Genomic DNA, 23,332 nt, shown 5'->3' on the forward strand with positions numbered 1-23,332 from the left:
GAAGTCTACATTTCACCATTTCATGCTTTTACAAGCATTTTTGTGTATTAATTTCTTGAAATGTGTTTCTGATGTAATTTTTCAACCATAACCAAGTTAAATATACACCATTGTTATAGTATAACCCTAACACAAACCCTATTCCAGCTACTGTCCATCTACTTTTGGTTCACCCTGTATATAATCTAAAAATTTAGATCCTAAATGCTTACTGTACAAAAATCAATGCTATATTTATAATTTATGACGTATAAAGATACATGAACTACACTAAATTTTCTGTTTAATCTCTCATTTAAAATAATTAAAACTTTAATTTTAAATGTTCTTATTGTACAGTAAAACCTGTGTAAATCAGAATTGCATAGTACAAAATATTTTTTTCTGCTTTGACAGATTTTTTTAACATAGAAAATTGTTCCGATCTGACGAACTTTTCCTGTTTAGACAGGTTTCTATTGTATTCAGGTTTTGTTTTGGACAGGTTTCACCAAGTATTGCAAATATGCAAATGAACAAAACTAATCGTAATTTCATTTTATAACAAAAGACTAACTCTTAAAATGTCTTAATACTGATAATCAAAACAGATGTTTACTTGTTGTATACAATTTGTTAACAGGAATGGGAAATGTATTTACAAATTTCATATCTAATTTTATTTAGTAACCAGTTTTAATAACAGTATTATAAAGAAAAATGCCCAAAGAAAACCATTTAAAGAATTATGAAATTTATCAAATAATAAAGTTCATAAATTAAATGCTCACTTTAAACTTATCTATCCAATAACTCAGTATCAAAACTTATTTATTTAATAAATATTGAGTTTGAAATTTTGTAAAGAAGACTCGCAGGTATCATCTAATCATTCTATAGTTAATTATTTAAGCTCCATTAAAATTTAAATTTTTATTGACATTGAAATAAATTATATTTATTACTTTAGTTGAAATGAAATAATAATAATTATATTTATTGTAATTATTTATCATTGTCGTCTTTAATAAAGTACAGAACAATTATTATTAAAGTAAATATTTTGTATTATTTCATGCTTTTATTAATAAATATTTATTAATTTCAACAAAATATTTTAAAAGTAGTAAAACAATTTCTGAATCACTTCCTTCTACTAAATTAAGTTAAAATTGTACACCAAAGTCTTCAATTCTTAAATTTTGATACAATCTTAGACTCTTGAAAGTTGAAAAAAATCTAATAGTAGACAGGCCTCTAAGTGTACCACCACCCAGATAAGTTGCTTCTGATGATTTATTTATCCAGGAAGTCCACTTAAAAATGACCCTGAAGAACTAGCTCATAAAGGTATGTCAGTATCTTGTAGACTTTTCATCTTAAGTTTTTAATCATCATCAAAAGATAGTTTTGTTAGGTTATTCTTGGAATTATTTTTAAAGCTATTAAATGTAAATGTTAAAAACATTTACATTTAATCTGTAAGGGTATTTTATCTGAAAGTGAAGAGCGATGATTGTCATCTAAGTTGCACCACTATTTCAACATTTTTTTATGGAACTGTACAGTTATAAATACATTAATAAAACTGAGATAAAGCAATAAATTTATGTAATTTCTAAAAAGCTTTTTTAGATAAAGGATTTTAACAGTTCATAAATATTTTAAAAAATAAATTCAACACTTTTTAAATACTTTAATATATATAAATAATGAAATTTATATATGAAAAAATTAACAATAGCGTTAAATTATTCACAAATTTTATACATTTCTTTCAATTTTAAATAAAGAAACACTTAATCTAAAAAAAAATTTCTAAAACAATTTTTTTAGAAAGGACTATTTAAAATAGTAAATAATTTATTTTGATCATAAAAAGAGAGTTTAATTAAAATTTATTTTGTCTTAAATAAATTTAAGATATCTGATGATAATTATGATATGAAATATTAAATATTGCAAAATCTCTCTCAGATTTCTCTCTTCTAAAAAAGGAAAATCTAAAGATTTTCTTATTATTTGAATAAATTAGGTTCAATTTTGATCATCAAGATCTTATCAATTCTCTGCTTTAAAAACAATAAAATCAATGCCAAGAAAATAATTTATATTTTATATAATACTTCATATTGAGTCAAATGCACTATTGTCTTCTTTACACTGTTTAGTCAGCTTATGTTTTCCTTAACCTTAAACCAAAATTAGTTACTCGGAATAAAAATTAACATTTATTTAAAGAACATTCTACAGATACTCCAATTAAATCACTATCAATCATACTTAGTACTCTTCTAGAAAAATATTGAATTTGATTAATGATTCGACTGAATTATGACAATATCAAAAAGGTTGAATTAATTATTTAAGGAAAAATTATCTGAGCATTTGTTGAATTAAGTATTTTTCAGTTTAAAACATAAAAATCGACTTATCAGATTAAATTTTAAATCATACAAAACTTTAAAATTTAATGTAATGTAAAAAGCCATAATAAATTTTAAGAAACTTTTTTTATTCTGCTTCTGGCAATTATAAAAATGATGTCATTTATATAGTGAATGTCTGACCCATTTTATATCATTATCTCTTTTCCTATAAATTTTACTGATCAGACAGATGTGAACAGTAAAACTACTACAAAATTTTAAAGCAAACAGGATATAAATTATGTTACCACTTGTTCTATAGGTAAATGAATTATTTAAGTACAGACAAATGTAATATATTAAATACAAACTCATAATTTACACAAATGATATTATTAATTTTTAAAGTGTAATTTAATGTTTATTTAAAAATCAAGAAATGTTTTAAAAATGAAATTCTTAATCTAAATTTCAAATTTATGATTTTAACACAATTTCCTACTGTTTTTATAACAAACAAAACTTTGAATTAAAAATTAACACATTTAATAATTATATAAATAAAAAAGACAGTCGTTTCCAAAACTTGGTCAATCACCGTTTATTTCGTTAAAATGTTCTAGAATAAAGATTCGGACGATCCGACCTTCCTTTTTAGGCTACATGATCGCCCAGTTTTGGAAACGACTACGTCTTTTTTATTTATATAAAAAATTTTTCATCCAGCGAAAAAGCTAAAATTAACATTTAATAATATTAAATAGTTTTTTTAGTAAACAGAAACTGTTACAAATTAAATTTTCCAAACACATTTCTGAAATTATAGTTAATATTTAACTTATAATCTATAGGCCTACACACAAAGAACTGATTTCAATAAATTCATATTTTTTAAAACACTTTTTACTCATGTTCAAAACAAGTAACATATTATACAATGCAGCTTAAATGAAATTTAGATAATATGAATAAAACTTTATTTTACAAATAAGGACATCTCTCTCTCTAATATACAAACAAACACTGATTACAATATCTAATCAGTGTTATGTAAGTTATAGCAATATTATGCCATTAAAGGAATGGATCACACACACACATTATATACATACACACACACTTATTTTATACTATTATATTCAACGTTACATTTTCAGGAAATTTAAGATAGTTAAATTTTTTAACAATGTAAACACAATGCTAAAAATTATAAGTATGTACTTGAGGTTTTCTTTTACAAAATGTTTTTTTTTAGGAAAATGGAACAATTAAAATTAAGTATTTGGATCTTGGCAATCCAGTATAATGATGCATCACTGTCTACAAGACCCTACCATGCATATTATTAAGCTCAACAAAAGCATTTGATATAGATTTATTATTTCATTATATAATCAATGTAAGAAGTTACACAGATTAATAATAATTACACACACACACACACAATATTGTAATTAAAAACAATAATAATAATTAAATTCATTTATCATCATCAAGTCTCTCAAATATTCTGATATCAATATCAATAAAGAAAATTTGTTTTTTACAACTTGGCAAACATTGTAAATTTAAAGTTTATAGCTAGCAAATACACTTAAGTTTTTTTATTTACATAAAAATTTATGTCATATAGCAATGATAGTCAATCTTAGTTTGATAGCTTTTATAAGAGAATTTTCAATAATTAAATTTTACATATATAACTGACTGGTTTATTTATAAGTTAAAGATATTTAAGAGGCATAGGATAAAAAAAAAAAAGAAAAAAAACTGATTTTTGACCATAAAGACTTTTGAAATCATCGGAAAAACCTTCATTATAATATAACATTTCTACAATTATACAATTTGTAGTATATAAATCATAAAAGAAATTTCAAAATTCATCTTACTCGAATACTTATGTGTAAGAATAAGTATTTGAATGCACCTAATTAGACACCATTTTCAATTAAAAAATAATGTATAAAATTTGGCACTGATTTTAGTCTAAAAATATTTCTGGAAGGAATGAATATTTTGGTTATCTTAACATACAGTTACTTTCATATTACTGTATTAGTTTAAATAATTTAGAAATCATAAAATTGCTAAACTGATAACAATGTAATAACAACTTAAATCTGATGACAAAATTACCTAATGAGTAATTAGTACTGTAATTGGTCAGGTTCTATAAATTATAAAATAGAAAAAACAAATTTCATGCCATCATAAGTTTTATTCAACAACAGTGTGTCCAACAATTTCCAATTTCCCTGAATTTCCAGGATAAAAATAATTCAAATTTTGTACTTTCTTAAAACATTGACATAAATATCAGTAATTATTATACTTAAATTTAATCAGCATGCATGATGTAATCTTAAATCATCATGCACATCATATGATACAGCAATGTGCACATTCAAATTGTTCCCTTTTCCATTATACAATGCATTATACACTCTGCAACAATAATTTTTTCTCCCTCTTCCAGGTTTAATACCAAATTACCTGAGATTTTCATGACTTTTCCATTATCTGATAAATTTCCTGACGTTTCCACGTCCATTGGACACTCTGGTTAATGGTTTTAAATGCTTTTACAGAATAATATAGTCAAATTTTTCTATTGAAGAACATCAAATTTTTTCAAAAATTGACTTTTTTTAAGTAAATAAATATTTGAAAAGGACTATCAGATTATTACACTGTATATTTGAAAATTTAGACTAGGTTTTTAAAACAAAATTATAGAATACTTTTAGAATTTATCCTTTTATATTATTCTCTAACATAATATTATCTTTTCTATTAATCATATAATCAAAGCATCGATAATTTAGAAATAATAAACAGTTGAACCTGTATCTTGAATATCATGGAAATGAGAAAAAAATTCAAGAGAGACAGGTTATGAGATATAGCGATTCCTATACAGTTAACAGCAATAGGTTTGATTGGTATTTTATTAATACAATGGCAAGTACAGTACTGTAGATACCTGTATTAGGTATAAATAAAACATTTTTGACATACCTTAACAGAAATAGTTTGTCAATAGTTTCTGATACTAACTTTCTTCTACCAATAAGATGTAAACCAAACTTGTAGCCAATCAGAGAAAAACCATGTTAATTACAACTATTTACTGTATTGCAAGAGATGTTTCTCAAGTAAAATTTATGCTATCAAAATTAGTTACCAAGCTTTGAATTTGCAATTGACACTTCAGTCCATAATTAGAGATAGAGGTTTTGACAGAAAATTGTTTAAGATAAACACAGACAATATATTGAATTCAGGCTAAAAATGCAAGGGAAAAAATAAATTTGGAAATGAAATGGTTTTCAAGATAAACATGTTTGAAATAGACAGATTTAACTGTATATCATATGAACTAATATTAACTTCAATTCTTGATCCTCTAAAGATTAGTACTTCTGAGCTTCCTCAGCTCAAGACTTTTAAAGTAATTTAATAAAAAATTTTTTTAAAATAAAGCAGAAATAAGTGCAATTTTTTTACATTATCTAAAATAACTGAGTATGTTTAAAGAAATAAGAAAAACCAAACATTAATTTCAGAGTAAATTCTAATCAATTGTTCAAGAAACTATCAGAATATTTAACAAGATAAATGCATTTCAGAACATAATATTTGCAATAAATCAAAGATGTAATTAAGATCACATAAATGAAGAAATTTCCAATTCTTATCTTAAGCGATATTAAGGATGAATAAAAAGTTGCTTTCTTGAAATAATATACTTTTATAAATTAAATATTTTAACCTGAAAATGAGTCTAACTGATCTTAACATCATACAAAAATTCAAACTCCAATTTATTTGAGAACAAAAAACAATCAAGCTTTACTTCATAAAAAGTTTACAAACATTTGTTTGATAAAATTTTCTAAATTAAATTTTTATCTATCATACTATGATTAATATAACGATGTAAATCCATAAATAAAATAGTGATCCAATTAAAATTAACAATGTAAAATGCACTACATAAGTTGTAAACAAAACTGGAACATAAGATAACATATTCACACCACCTTTTCACTTTCCAATAGTATTTTACTGAGAAAAACATTTTAGCCTTATTAATAGGCAGCCTTCAGTTCCCAGAAACATAAATTGGAATGTTCCACAAAAATGAACATTCAAAACACAAACATTCTAAACCGGCATATGCCAAAAAAAGATTATTATACCACTTAGCAGCAGGTATTTTAGGGAAGATTTAGTAAGCCTTGTAAATATATCAATACGTATATTTTTTCTTTTGTGTATCTATATTGTCATTTGTTTTAACTTTTTAATATTTATATTTATTTATATTTTTACTTATTAAATGTTTAAATCTAAAATTTTAAATCTCTAGGTTCTTTTGGAATATATATTTTAGTTTAGAATGTTTTGAATCAAAACTTTTAAATCCAAATTCCATTTTGAAAATGTAGCAATTTAGAATGTTTCTTTTATGAAACATTCCAATTTTTGTTTTTGGGGAATTGAAGAACACCTGTTAATAAGGCCAAATACATTTTTCTCAGTAAAATATGCCTGGAAAGTGAAAAGCTGCTGTTGTTGTGGTTAAAAAGCACTGTATTACACATGTACTAATAACAGTTATTCTGTAATAATTTTAATACAAACTATTGAAGATTAAAAATATTTATCAGATAAATATTTTGATATAAAAATTTTTTTGAATAAAATCTAATCATCAAGCATTAAAATACTTTAAAACTAATCATTTTTGTTAACTCATTTAAAAATAATTCAAAATAGTACATTATATAATATTCTCATTTACTGAAATTCAAATTTATGTCTAAGAAGTATCATTTACAAAAGTTTTTGTATTACAGAAAGTACATTTCTTATAGTTATATTTTTAATTTTAAGACTTGAAAAAGTATCACTAAGTTATGTAACAGATTTGCACAAGCAAAGTTCTCAAACATGAAGATTAGCATGTTAAAGTAGGCATCACTGATGAGACTATGTCTCGTCTCTAAAATCGCATTGCTGTCAATGGCTGCACACCTTAGAGGTATGAGTACATGTCAGGAGTTGCAATTTGGCACAGAGTATTTGGTGCCCAAATCATGCACACATAAAATAAACAAGACTTGTAGGTAGTCAGGGTGCAGAGAACTGGATCAAAAGAAAATGTGAAATGCTGAGACTGTTTCTACAAACAGGTGCGAGTGCGAGATTTGCACATGCCTTACTCGCACTCTCCGAGACATAGTCTCACCCCAAAAATGACTTCGCAGTTTTACTTGTTTTATAATTCAATACTACTACTAGTAATTCATCAAAATATTTTGCTCAACTATTTATTTCAGCATTTTATTAAGCTTTTCATCTATTATCAAATAGCAATGATCTTCAAATGGATTACTTATGCAGATGAATACAAAGAAATTATTTAGTTTTTAATATTTAAGCGACTTTCTTTTATTATTCTGGCAGCCTATTTTATGACAGTGATCAAACTCTCACAATTTTGGGCAATTTCTGCAGGAAGATCAGTCTTTGCTGTGCCATATCACCATAACATCAATGGACATGATGCCACTTCTGGCATTTTTTAGAGGTTTGTATCTCTGAAACAATGGTCTGTGGACCAGCTATTCTTTGGTAAAAGTTGTTCAAAAACATGAGATCTTGGTCACAATCAGAAAATGGGAGCTGGGTTGATTTGTAACTTGTACCAAAACAATGGAATATTATCAAATTTTTGTGTATAATAATTATTCTTTTATGGGCAGATTTAGAGATAACTCTTCAGCATTATACAAGGCAGCATTAAGAAAAAAAGAAGTATGCCTAAAGTGAAGCCATCAAACAGTTCCAAACTCCGAGAATTTGGAGTATGTATTTTCAGCACAGATAGACTGATTTTATTCTGCAAATTGTGCAAGGCAAAGGTGTTAGCTCTAAAATAGTTTAATATGAAGCAACACTGTGATACTACAAAGCACAAAGCTTGTCAACTTCACTTCCTCCTGCCTGTCTTAACACACTGGGAACTTGGCATGAAGCTGCTGTCTACTATGTCAGGCATTACAACAGTTAAAGATACATTTGACTCCTTCAATGAACAGGAGTCCTCTGCAGTGAAATGCAAAAAAAGGTACTGTTATAGTATAATGTCAGTTTGGAAGACTGCCAGCTGCAGTTACATGATTGGAAACTGTGTAATGTCCTCAAGATTAACTGACACCCAGAGTTATGTCAAACCAATGGTCCAGTAGCACAGATCATTTCTAGAAAGCTTGAAAGAATTCTTTCAACTACCAAGGGTTTTAAAACAAGAAAATTGAAGCCATTCTTAACGGAGAAGTAACTTCATTTCAAGAAGATAAACCCAAGCTCTTAAACAGTGACATTGGCTTCTTCAAGTATGCATCCATGATGACATGTGATGTGAAAAGATCATTCAGCAGATTCAAGGTTCTACTGGCAGACAACCATCCATGTTTTAAGTTTGAAAATTTACATAGTTAACATGGTAATACAGTGCAATAATGGAATCTAACAATGTCATGTATGAAAGTTGGTAATTAGAACATTATATGAGATTAAAAGAAACCAGAATTAACCTCAGTTAATGCTTATCTTCTGAAACTTTTAGATCTTTTTTAGGGTCATATTTTCAGATTTTTAGGGCTTATATCTGCTTGTTTTGCCATTTTTTAGGTCTTAAAAATCCAAATGTTGATTATTAGATATTAAAAGAATATCAGTTGCATAATTTTACAGTTGTCATTAGCTATGCATCAAGAATTATAGTAAAAATAAATTAAAAAAAACCTAGGGGAAAAAAGCTAGTAACATGTTATTTTCCAGCTGATTTACTGTAATTCCAGCTATCTAACTCTAGAATTAGATCAAGCATTCATTTTAGTGAGGAATGAATCAAGCCTTCATTATAGTAAAAACTCATTACGAAAAGCAAATATAACATACATCTCCACTTAATAACTGATGCAGAAAAGATGAAAATAAATTTTAAAATCAGTTTAATAACTAGAGTGTGAAAAAAAAAATTGTTTTCACTGAATAAAAAACAACAAATAATTAAAATTATATTTATAATACATTAATAATTCAAAATGTACTGTATGTATTATATTTGCATACTAAAAGTTAATCAGTTATATTAACTTTCTATTATGTATTTCTATGATTTATAATTGAATGCCAATTAAAAAAACATTTTATATTATTAAACAATAAAGATTTTTAATATATTTTTTTTGTACGTACAAAAAGGCATTTACATCATTTAGTGATGTTACAAAATAAGGAAAATATCAAAATGAATTTTTGTTTTCCTAATTTGGTATTTTCTCCTTTTTATAATTTATTTTCATTAAAAAACAAAATTAATTTGTTTTTCCAAAAAAAAAAGTTTTCAAATGCAGAAAAAATATTTTTATCTATATTCAAACATTTTTCATTAATAACAGACAGACAATCATCCATCATCCTTCCAAAATATGAAAAACAAAAAGTAAAAATTAACTTAAATTTCAGCTTGCTAATAGTGAACCTAACTTAAAGACAAAAACCTATTCCAGCATCAAATTTTTTTTAATATATCGAACACTTTCGACTATCTATGCAGCCATTCTCAGGATCGAACATTTTTAAATAGTTCTTCAAAGTTTAAATATTATGTTCTAAAACAAGAACCATCTAAATACACAAAATTAACAAATTGAGAATACAAGTAAATGTGTACAATATTGATGAAAGTATACAGAATAAAATAAATAAATATATAAATTTAAAATAAAGTAAATAAATGCATATATGAAATATTTGTTTTAGACAGTTATCAAGCTGATAATTTATAAGTATTTTTTAGTGACTTCTTTTTAAGACAGTATGGCTCATCTCACAAATTGAGGGGTTAATACTACAAATTATACACTATAAATATGTACAATTAGTTAATATCAAACACTGTTCTTTTTAGTTGCTATTACATCAGAAATTCATTTTTGAGTGTGGCCTAAAAATAATTTTTTTAGAAAAAAAGCACTGTGTGAGTATATATACACGTGATTTAACTTCGCTTATCAGTTGACAATTTCTATTTTGCAAGGATATTGATAAACTCATGCATATCAAGCAATGAATGATTAAATGCTGAAAATATATAAAAAAAAACAAATACAAAGAATAAGTATTTTTTTTAGGTTAACAGCAATAATATTGAATGAACTAATCGGTCTCTTTAATCTCAGAAAATAAATTTTGAAGTTTGTATTTTTAAACTATATTTAATATGTAAATAATCTGAAATATATTGAAATTGTTATCATCATTATTATTTTATTATTGTCTTTTGTTTTACCCCAATATTTTAATACAACAGATATTCAATATGGTCAGGTAGTTTGCTTATTTTTGGGATTAATACAAGTGTATGTCTGAACAAAAACAATTCTTTAAAAGATCAAATACAAAAGTAATCAAATAAGAATTAATCTGAAGTAGAGAGAGAGAAAATATATATATCCATTCAATGTTTTTGTCTCTCTCAATGATATGTATATATATACAAACACACACAATTTATTGATACTGATTTATCATATTAAAAAAATTTTTAAACAGAAACTAGAATTTTAAATAATATACCAAGTAATGTCTCTAGATTATTACATTTCTTTCAGGAATCTTTGGCTCCCTCCTACTATCACAAATAACAAAGAAGGGAGTAACCAAAAATAGATAGAGAGATTTTTCCTCTTAATCACTAAATTATTTCACAAGAAAAACTTTTGAAATAAATTACAGTTTAATGTTAAAACAAAATGAAAAAGACAAATTTTGAAGTTACAACTCTAAAACGAATTTAATGTTCTATGTCTATGCTATTTAAATTAATTTTGTTACTAGAAATATGCAAATTGCCATAAATTACATCATTAAAATTAATATTCTAATTTAGTAACCTAATTTATCCATCAGTTTTCATTATTTGGTTCAGCCTCAACCGGACTTATTTCTATACATTTATATAAAATTTATATTTACTATCCTGGCTCTTTAGTCATATCATTCATGTTTAAGTATTAATAGATTCCAATGGGTACTGGTTCCATGGACCAGTACCCATTGGACAGTGATGATGATTAATACATTGAGATATCATCTAACAATGCTGATTTAAATTTTCTAGGGCTAGACTCCAATTAAGGAAATAGAAAGAGCCAATATATTTTAAATATCAAGTACTAAATACAAAATTGTCAAAATCATGTTTTATTCTTAACATTACCAGAAATACCACAAATGTTCATTTAATTGAAAATGCATTATTTTAAATCCCAAACTGTAATATTTAGATATAACATGCAAAATGATATATCTATCAAATAATCTATGATTAGATCAAACTGAAATACTGAAGATTTTAACTGAAAAATTAAAATTTAATTATATTACTAAATAAATTAAATCAGTTCCATCAATATCTAAACAAATTATATAATTTTAGATTTGTACTGTTATTCAATATACACAAATATAATATTAGTTAATTAAAAAGTGTTAAAATACTTACTCTCCTACCATAATTGCCATTTGATAAAGAAGAATCACTTATATCACTTTGTGAATCCTCCAAAGAAAGTGTAGAAAGAGTTGAAGTATTAGAACCAGTACTGCAAGTCGAAAATCTTCTAAATCTTGGAGCATTTCTTGCAATATCGTCTATTGTAACTGACAACAAATCAGGACAAGGCAAATCGCTGCAATCATTCATTGATTCAGGTCTTTCGTTATTACTATGATCACTTATTATAACTGATGGCATGACAAGAGAAGGACACGATAATGACTGATTTATAAAAGATTTTTTCCTTTGAACAGAATCATTAATTAGATTGGCATTAGAATTAGTGATGCCTTCACAGTGGGATTTTTGGCGTTCCATAAACAAAGGCTTTTTTTCTTCTGTAGATATCATAATTGCTGAATCTGTACTGTTTGATCTCTCTGTCCTCATCTTGTGGTCCCATACAAAAGAATTACCACAGTTCTGATTATAATTAATTATATTATAAGCAGAATTAGAATTTTTGTTACTGTCACTGCCACCATTAAGATAATAATTTGGACTAATACATTCTAAAAGTGAATCTGGAGAAGAATCCAAATCTTGTTCAATATATGATGAATTTCTTTGAAAGCAGAATGATTTTGATTTAGATATCACAGATGTAGATAGATGAGGAAGCATATTACTCTCATTTTTTATTTTAAAGTCAACATTCTTCCTAAAAACAAAATCAGAATTTGTTTCAATAGTAGATTCACCAAGTAACCATCTTTTATTTGTTAAATGTTTTCTTAAAGATATTTCTAAACCACCATTTACTTTTTCTTTAGAATCAGTTATTTCATTTTGAGAAAGATTATCTGTGATAGAATGATTAGTAGGAAGAACTTCAAGTGAAGGAGAACGAACTGACATTCTAATATTTCTAGATCTCTGAGGAGATGTTACACTCCACGATCTAGTCCTCAGTGATGACATTTTAATATCTTCAAATTTTCTAATTAAAAAAGTTCTCATTATTATAATTTTTAATTTGAAATAACTTATCCTAAGAACAAAATATAAATATTAAATAAACTTAAAAATCATGTTTTTATTCAAATATAAATATATATCAACATCCCAAAGCCCAATGTATTGATACTCAGCCAAATGACCACTGTAATTAATTAACCAAGCTATTATTATGCTATAATTATGGTGATCGTTTGACCTTTTATTCAAAATTAAATAAGTATTTAATTCTGAATAAAAATTCAATGTTTGAGTTGGCATTTATGAATTAAATGCAAACACACACATTTTTGGCATTAAAAACAGATTTTTCTCTCTTTAATGCCAAATCGTTAACAGTGCATTCAGTGCCGGATTAACCAACAGACAAATAAGGTAAATCTCTACAGCCCATAATTTTGAGGGGCCCAGCTTCAGTACAGAATCTTTCTCTGTTTTAGAATGAGTTAAAAAAAATTATTTAAGAAATTCAATAGGATAGGAAACACTAAGGTCTTTAGCAATGCTTGCTATAAAAAAAAAAGATACTCTCAAATAACTAGATTGCAAAAATATTATTGATCAATTTTCTGAAACGAAAATTGAAGATTTAAATTTTTTAATTTTTGGCCATTTAATTTATAAAAATCGAATGATTTTGATTTTTTTATTCCCGAGGAAGGTAATTCAAATGACCGAAAACGTCCGATTAGTTAATAAAAAGCTGCATGTTAAAGGTTTTTTGTCGACGTTTGATTATTAAATTTTTTAAAGGTTGATTAATGACCATAATTATGTACATTTTTATATATTTTTTGTTATACCAGAAACTCTTTTATTATACCGTTATTATTGTATTAGTGTTTGTATTCTCTATTATTAATAACAATTTTAAGTGACATTATTTAAAATTACTTTAGAAGCAACTTATTTAAACGGAACTCTAATTTAAATTTGGTCTAGGGCCTGCCAGAGGCTTAATCCAGCAACGAGTGCATTGGTAAACACTCCTAAGATAAACTAAAATTAATATTTTTAGTTTTAATATTAGAATATTAAAACCTTCAAAAGTGACTATAACACTTATATAACACTTGTATATAGGTATTATATACAAGTAATAATAATAACAGTGCAAGAACTTAAATTGTGTACTCATTCAATAAATTATTATTGAAGTTTTAGCTTGAAAACTTAAAATTTAGAAAAACAAGATAATCCCTTTTGTGAAATTAGTTGTTACTTTGTTACAGCTATGCTTTTTATTCCAAAACTGACTAGCTGAAAGTCTAAAATCTCTTTACTTCAAACTTTATTCAACAACTAGATTGAATACTGTATCAATTTTCATTAACCTATTAACAGACAATACTATCTAAAATATCAACTTAATGTGTAACAATATTAAAGTAATAATTTCAATTATTTGTGAATCAGTAATAATTATAAACAACAAACTCATTTGTCCTCATTCTTCAATTAAGACAGCTTATGCCGTTTATCAGTATCATTAAATATAAGTGTTAATAAACTTCTATTGGGTACGAGAATCAAAATATACATAAATCTGTTCTGAACTGTCTTTTTTACGTAGAATGAATATGTGAATTAAATAGAATACAAAAAAATAAACATTAAAACTGTTATACCTATTAATAAATAAAATTAAATAATTCTGTACGCATAAATGTTTGTAATTTTATGTACTTAAATACCTAAACTAGGAACGTCAAACCTTTTTGAATCTTTGTGCCACATAGTAGACATAATTATCTTTAAAATAATACGTGGATGCCAAAGTTAAACTTCAAACAATTATTGTATTTTTAAACAACTGAAGTAGTATACTTTAATTAATTAAAATAAATTTAAAAAGCTGATTGAGAAAAGGATGATGATATTGAACTGGACAGAAAATAATAATAAACTGTAATACAGTAAAAAAAAAATTGCCATCCAGTCTAAATTTTTCTTACATCTTAAAGCTTTATTGCTCATCTATGAAAAATAAAAGTTATTAGACTGTGTTAAAGTGTCTTTTGCTTAATATCAGTATTTAGGACAAAATATTTCTAGAAAACTTTAACTGTTAAAATTTAAACAAATATTTTAGCATGTCATCATCAGTATTAAAATTATCATCTATTTATACAATATTTGGAATGCACTTTTTGCTTACGTTGGATTGCACTCTAAGGTAATTTAATATAAAAATATTAAGTTGTCGTTCTATTACTCTCGATTAAATTCTACGGCCGAACGGTAAACATTTATTCGAGAAAACCACCTGTAAAATTCACTTAACTCCGGGGCATCGAAATTCATTAATTAAAATCGAGTAACCTATTATTTCCCTATTTACATCTGCACATTAAAATTATTACAAGCATATTTTTTCCTGTTTTTGCATATAAATTTTCAAAGAATTTACTACAATTAAAATTATTACTAGTCTTACATAACACGCAAAGGTTATTCTCTTGTAGGAATACAAATAAGATCTAAAGTTAAAAAGTATTGTATTATTTTACCAGATTATTATTGTGGTCACGTTTTGTTTAATCATAATAAATAAACATTTTCTAAATCATTTCCAAAATAAATGTAAGAATAGCAATTTTCTTTTTTTCTTTTCCAACTTAACAAAATATTCTCATAAAGATCATATTTAATGATTAATCATGAAAATATTTGATGAAAATTCAGATAATAAATGCAGTTTTAAAAGAATGATTTACCAAATAATTTTAATTGTAAACTTCAAGAAAGAATAATAAATTTATAACTAATGTAATTGATAAATTTCAATACCGTTTTGACAATGATCTCTGAACAACACAAGTATTTTTCCTGTATAATAGGAAGGAAAATAATCTATTAAACGTGAAACAAATACCAAGTTTTATTTCTTCTCAGCTTTATACTGTATTACACTAAAATTTGGAACATGGTTAAAATTTCATATATGAATTTGATCAATATATTAATACGTACGGAAAAATAATTCCAGCATAAAAACATTACGGATGAAGAGTTAACATAATACGTAATTATGCTTATTTATGGTAAATAAACAAGCATAAATCTTGTATTAGAATTAGCATATCGGCATAGCCACATGCAATGTAAGTCAGAGTTGAATGAACGTAACATAAACATATTCACGGTTCCATTAAATGCTTACCTCATCAAGACGTTCTGTAGATTATATAGTTAAATGACGAAGAAGGATCTATAATATTCATCGTTAACTCTACTTCTTCCGCAAAGAAAAAAAACCTATTCGACGTCACCACTCGACGGCACTTCCATGCAGGAAACAACCTCGTTTCCATATTTTCCATCACGTAAGCAAGTGCCATCTGGTAACCAGTGTTGGCAAGATTTTTTTTACGCTTCTAATTAAAATCAACTAATTTTAAACGTTGTATACATTTAATAAATAATTTTATTTATATTAAAATTATATTCGTGCAATGAATAGGTTTAATATTTTTGATGAATGTAACTGAAATAAGGCAACGAATATCCAATGAAGAAAGTAGCCTGTAAGCATTAGCGAGGTTGAGGCCGAAGTTTTAAACGCGAAAACGTGTACGTCAGACGTTCGGCGCCGCTTTCCCGTGTGCCTAGAAGTTTGACAATGGCGTTTGGGATGTCGAGCACGATTCCACTGACTTACCAAACGCTATTGTCAAACTTCTAGGCTTACAGGAAAGCGGCGTTGAACGTCCGACGTACACGTTTTCGCGTTTAAAACTTCGGCCTCAACCTCGCTATTATTTCCTCAACTGATTTTTTATTTTATATACGATTTTAATACCGTATGTTAATATTAAACTGGCATTCATTAACTCATTTTTAACGAAAACCATCAAAATTTAATTTCCTTTTCTTTTTAAGAGTTTAATTTTAAATTTTTCCTAATGTGCGAATATCGGTAAGAAAGATAATAGCACGCAAGGTCGACTTCAGTTTTGCTAATTATAAGCAGGCCAAACTCGCTGCAACATTATTAAATGGAGATTATAAAGAACAAAGTCAAATATTGACCCGAATCCAGACCCGAACCCTTTCCTATTCCTTTGACGCTCTTAAATAAACTTACAAGTACTTAAAACATCTTACTGATATGCCAGCCCGGAAATCTTTAGAGAGGAGTGAAGAAAGGAAACAATATCCCTTACAAAATTTTTTACAACTTGAGGTAACTGGCTTTACTCGGAAAATCCTTAGAAGAAGGATGCAGCCGCGTCCTCCTCACCCCTGAATCCTCCTCTGTTTACTGTATATACTGTAATTTTCTGGAACTGAGGAATAATACCGTAATTTTAATTAAATAAATCAAGCCATTTTAAAATTCTTTATAAAGACAATTTCTGGAATAAAATTTTTAGAAATTGTCAACAAATAGACAAAACAAATGATTCATTCTCTCAACACGCATAGTCCACCAGTGACCTGAATGGATAAAGCCACTGAATATTGGTACTTGATCGAGGGTTTTGTGCTTCACCATTGGGCTAGCCGCGTGGAATCCTCCGGATTTTCTTCACATCTCTATCACCTAATGAAAATACAATTTTCACATAAACACTTCTCTCGGAAAGCATGACCCAAGTGTTGAGTTGATATATCCCGCATGCAAATGTTTTCACAATAACGCTTTCAATAGATTTTTAAATAATGAATAGTAAAACAAATAGAGACCAGCATATTAATAAATTTATGTTTTTAGATCGTCAAGAGATATTTTCACTAAGTGTGTCATAACAACGCACTATGGATGAGTATGCTTATACATATTCTATTGCACTGAGCTTTGCAATAGAAACTGAACCTTGAATTGCAAAATAAAGTGGGTTTACATCGAAAAAATGCAAATAATAAAGAAGGAATAGATTACAAATATATAAGATAGTTTCAGAGCTAATTTAAAATACGATCCACTTGATATACCCCATATTGAATCGCTGTGGTATATGGTGTTCATTCCAGTTATACTATTTACAAATCTACTTACAAATCGTTGGTTTACATTTTTTTCTTTTTTAATTAATAAATAAATAAATTATAAAACTCACTCAATATATATAACATTCAGTTTTCCTGTTGAAGTAAAAAATGAAAATTTGATTATCGTGTGAATACAAACTGCAAAGATGTTTCGGATTGTAATGAAAACTGTTGTTAAACATAGCATTTACAATTGAGAATAAAAAGTTAAAAAGTTTGCAGGAAAATCCGGGGCATCCGTTTGTTATATAATATTAATTCCAAGAATATGATCAAAATAACCACCTGGTAGTTCTAGAAAATAACACGGACTACGTGCTGATATCAATTATTATTTTATTTTTTACTTTTTCTAAACTGTATTGAATGATAGTGTTATCTCCATAAATACTTTTATAAGTAATTTAAAATTTTATGTTTATTTTAAAGTACATTTTACGACATTCGTATAATAATATCATCTCAAGGGCTACGGGTAAAACTTTTAGTGGGTCCTGTGTTAAAAGGGACATTAAATTAAATTTATATGTTTATTAAGCTCTGAAATAACCCCTATATATTTCCCCACATAGAAAACTAAATAAAAAACGCTTGAAAAGCTCTTGCACGCATACTTTACAAGTTAAAGCATGTTATGGGTGGCGCATCTTTTATAAGATTTTATTAATTATTATATCGATAAAAAGGCAAAATGCTTATTCTGGAAAGTAAAAATGCTTTTAGCAGTTTTTAGAATCGAAATCCCACCATCCTGATATACCTATCAATGTTCAAACCTGTGTAAATAAAGAAACAAAACCACGCTAGAATGATTTTTACAGGTAAATGTGCTGTATCTATATGCTAATCTGGATATATATCATTACACAAAGATGTGTCTATCTCTTTTGATCCTTACGTAATAGAAAAATTTGATAGTGATTTTTGAAGTCGGGAGATTTTTTCACGGGAATTACCTATTTTAATGCTGGATATATATATAAAATTGTAAAAATATTAGGTAGTATTATCAGAGTGTAGCAGTACTAATTTTTAACTTTTATGTATTTTAAATATGTACAGTATACGCCTGTTCATTATGGTTAAGGATTGAGAGTGAGATGGGGACTCATCTCTCTTCGAAAAGCACCGAAATACTGCAGACGAATAAGCTAAATAGAATGATTTTATATTCTTTTGTTACAGTAATCCTTTCGGACAGGAAAAACGGATATCTTCTAATAAAACCTTTTAATGCCAATATGATTGTTTAAGATAATACACTATTTAAATTATATTATTTTAATAATTAAATATATATATTTTAAATTATAAGTGATATGGGCTGGGCAAACAACCTCAGGAATGTTTTTATGGATAGTCCTCCCGGATATACAGGTTCGTTGCTCACCACTCAGTCACTTGGTCGAACTCGTGATAAGTCCGATGTCTTAAGAATGTGAAGTCATAATGATTAAATATTTTGCATTTTTCTGAAACTTTTATTGTTAGAAAAGTTGGCAATTTATTTTAAAAAGATTTTTTATTACTACGTAAAGCTAAAATTGCGAAAGTTTTCATTGAATTTTTTTCTGTTGATATCGTAGAAATACAATGAAGCAATTCATTTCACTGTTATCGTATATATCGAAATATTTGGTACGTTAAACAGTAATATCCTTTTTTTAAAGTAACTTGTAATAAAATTACAAAATGTAAAATAATCGCAACTCTAATCCCATCTCTAATCTCCCCAAAGCGGCGAGTTAGTTAAGGTGGCAGTCTACCGCCCCGGGAGACCCGGGTTCGAATCTCGCACGGGACGAAAAATCTCCAGGAATTTTTCGGGGATGGTCCGTCTTGATATGTCGTGCCCCGTCTCTTACACCCGGCCGCCTCATTGTGGGCCTGGCTGAACCCATAACGGACTTACAAAGAAGAGGCCCTCTTAGTACCCACAGGGCGGAGTTTACAAAAAAGCGGAGAGTTAAAATTAAGCCGTCTTTTACTCAAATAAGCCTAAATTATTTCTGTGTTTTGGTTTATTTCATAGTTAGCTCCCTAATATATCAATGGCCAAGTTAAGAAATATATACTGTATTTACTGATAAATTGTTTCTTTATATGCATAATTTATTAATTGTGAGAGTAATTATCGTATGATAAATTATAGACGATGAATTTCTTATAAGTGTTAAAGTAAAATGCAAAAATACTATAAAATAATTGTATAAACATGTTTTTATTCTTTAAATAAATTTTTTCTTGAGTTTAATGGAATTTACTTTCTTAATAATTAAATATATTTAATTATTTAAATGTGTGAGGAATTAAAATATTAAATTAAATAATGACTAACGGCAATAAAAATATTATTTATTTAATCTTTTACTTTCCTTTCTAAATAATCATGTGACGAATCTATGGAAAGATATTCAGTTGGATACAAACTTAAATAGGCCTATGTAAATTTTCAATACAGAGTTATAACTTTACATCTGTTTAAAAATTCTGTTATTTTTGCATTAAAGTAATCATATTTAATAAGAGGATATTTCTTTATTATTTATTGTTTTCGTTTTTCTCCCGCGATAAAATGCAAATTGGAAGAAGCATTTTTAAAAAAATCCAGCAACGAGTTGCTTAACTTTCCCGACAACATTTGGTTATGTTATTTTATTAAAAACTTTTTATATTTTTAACTATTAGGCCTATAAAATGGCAAAAAGCTTAATTTTGGGGGTAGGGATGGGTTTTATAAAAAATGAGTAAAATCGTCATTAAGTCCGGCCCTACTGAAGATACATACGACCCCTTATATCTTCCCACCCCCTCGACGTTTAATCGCTAAAATTTAATAGCATCGATTCCCCTGATAAATAAAACTCCCTGCAAAATCTCAGAAATTTTCGACAAAAAGCACGGAAGTTATTCGTCTTCAAACAGGGTGAAAAAAATCGTGCTCCCCCCACACACCTACATACAGAAATGACCCCCGAATATTTTTCGCATTTCTGGACGTTTCAAGTTCCCCGAGTCCAAAAATGTAAAAATTTTTTGGGGAGGGGTCATTTTTTTGACCGATCGTCATACTTTCCCTCTGTTATGTACAGTATAACATGGCCGAGAAAGTAAAAAGTACTTTACAAACTTGACAACTCTAGTAGTAGTATATTTTGGCGGATAATTTAAAAAAACCCATTTTTGGTATATTTAAAAATTTAATTAAAAATATATATAATTATTTCTCATCAATATTTAAAAATTATGTATTGAAAATAACAAAACTATTAAAAAATAATTAAATATTTAATACGTTTTACTACTTTAAATAGTAATATAAGAATAAATAAACTTACAATCAATATAGTAAGACATTGCATTCGTGGTCTAGTTTAATTGAACGACACTCGAGAATCTCCTTCGAGAAGATAAATGTATGTTAAATATAGAAGAAAATTGAATTTCGTAACAATAAATAATTTTTACAGTGGAATTTAACAGAAGCTTAAAACTTCACTTCCTTTGACGTAATTAAAAACCCAATCATTGATAAGGTTACTCGACGCCAATGTTACTTCCTTCCATATTTATACAGTCTTTCCTCTATCTGTAGGGAGAGGAAGAAGACTATGAATATTGAAAGAGGGGAATTCATCCCTTATAAATTTTATTTTATATATAAAAACGAGCAATTATTTATTGTAACATGGTAACATTGCCGGACTAAAAATTTTAATCATATTTTTAATTTATTTAATTTAAAATATATGCTCTCCACCTCAAATTAGTAGTGTCTTACCCCTGTACATCATACTTTTCCTGTTAGCAACAGAGTCGTGCCGGTCATGTATCTAACTCCTTACGGGGAAACATTTTTAAATTGAAATAACGTAAACTTTCGGCTTACATTAGAAGTTCATGTACAGTTAATAGGGACCTCCTGCCCTTAATGTTTCCATATATGGTCTTTATTTTCATGTATCTAACTCTGTTCTCGAGATTAAGGAAAGACAGACAGACACACGGACGACAGTGTATAGGTCTACAAGTTTCTCAAATTGCAGCCAATTATATATTTATATTTAGTATTTTTATAGTGCCTAGGACAAAGGGGGCCCTGAAACGGACCCTCCTCGCACTGGCTCCCTTAAAATTTTAAATTTTGTCACTGTGGAGGCCAATTTCTGAACATTTTTGATTATTTGATATTTCTGATTTAAATAGAAATACAATGACATTTCCCTTTTGCTACTGAGGAATAACGTATATAAATGGAAAGTATTTAGTCTTTTCTAGGACTTCCTGCCTAGTAAAGTTGAATTGAAGTTTGGATTTTCCAATTAATATTGACAAACTTGTCTACTCAAATCGACAAATGTACAAAATATCATTAAAAAAATATTTTAGTGAAAATATCACGATTATTAACCGATAATTAATTCCCTATCGCGTATAATCGAAGTACTTGATTTAATTTTTGTAAAACAGAAAGTAAACTTGTCAGTTCATCATACGAAAAAATACTATAATAATTAAACATATTAATTTTCGTTAAATATAATACTTATTTTATAGAATATTCATTAAAAATAACTTTATACTATAGTTAATTATAACTTTTATAGTGCAAATCTTCGTTTTTGAACAAGGAAGAAAGATACATCATTCATTACAGAAATGACTTATGATCAGTATTGTCAAAGATCGATTAATGTAAAATTTCTTAAAAATATGTATATTATTTTATATGGCAGCAGATTAGGCAATCCATAATCGATCCAGGAGATAAAAATGCCAGGAATTTTTCATGGGTTATTTAGTTTTCACTACTTTTAGTGCTGAAAGTAAACCTGGTCTAACCACTGGGTTAGACCAGGTTTACAATGGTTATGTATCAATAAAAGGCCTCTTAGTGCCCACGGGCAATATATCATTATAGACTTTTCCTATTAAAATCAATTTATTTCATGTATTTTAATATAATTATTCTGTCCATTTTTCTATTAAGTAACATAAGAACCATATCAAAATAATATACTATTAATCTACTTTATGTATATAAAATATTTAACTGAAAATCGTCACGAAATTTTTGTTACTAACAGTCTATATCGAGAATAAGGGGGCGAAGTTCCTAGGGCGAGCGGGAGAAGTAAAGCCACTAGTTAAAATATAAAATGATTTAATCACATAACGAAAACAAATCTCAAGAAATAATAGTTTTATAATTGCAGCAATATACAATTTGCTGAAATATAAAGTAAGAAGAACTATACCTAGAACTTATTTGCACATAAGTTAAGCAAGATGTAGCTTAGAGCCTCGTGTTTTGAGCCTATAGCCTCACATTTTTATGTTTCATTATTTGGTAGAGATGAACGGTCTGTTATATTTTATTGTTTAGAGCCAA

General features: G+C 27.2%; 1 protein-coding gene across 5 annotated transcripts in view; it reads right to left on the minus strand.

Moving 5' to 3' along the window:
* LOC136986920 (inositol-trisphosphate 3-kinase A-like) overlaps nucleotides 1-21,365 on the minus strand; it is an 84,364-nt gene extending 62,999 nt beyond the window's left edge. Inside the window, exons 1-2 of one of the 5 annotated variants that reach the window (XM_067284554.1) lie at nucleotides 16,109-16,284; nucleotides 11,935-12,928 (exon numbers count right to left, since the gene is read on the minus strand). In XM_067284554.1, the coding sequence (XP_067140655.1) occupies nucleotides 11,935-12,928; nucleotides 16,109-16,113 (999 nt within the window). In that variant the 5' untranslated portion in view covers nucleotides 16,114-16,284. Of the gene's footprint in view, nucleotides 1-11,934; nucleotides 12,929-16,108; nucleotides 16,285-21,278 lie in introns of those variants that run through there. The other 4 variants (XM_067284557.1, XM_067284555.1, XM_067284556.1 and 1 more) reach the window with 4 other exon arrangements.
* Nucleotides 21,366-23,332: the final 1,967 nt, after the last annotated feature.

Source organism: Centruroides vittatus, unplaced genomic scaffold (assembly GCF_030686945.1).
Source record: "Centruroides vittatus isolate TY-2023 unplaced genomic scaffold, ASM3068694v2 scaffold_1323, whole genome shotgun sequence".
Classification (NCBI taxonomy): domain Eukaryota; kingdom Metazoa; phylum Arthropoda; class Arachnida; order Scorpiones; family Buthidae; genus Centruroides; species Centruroides vittatus.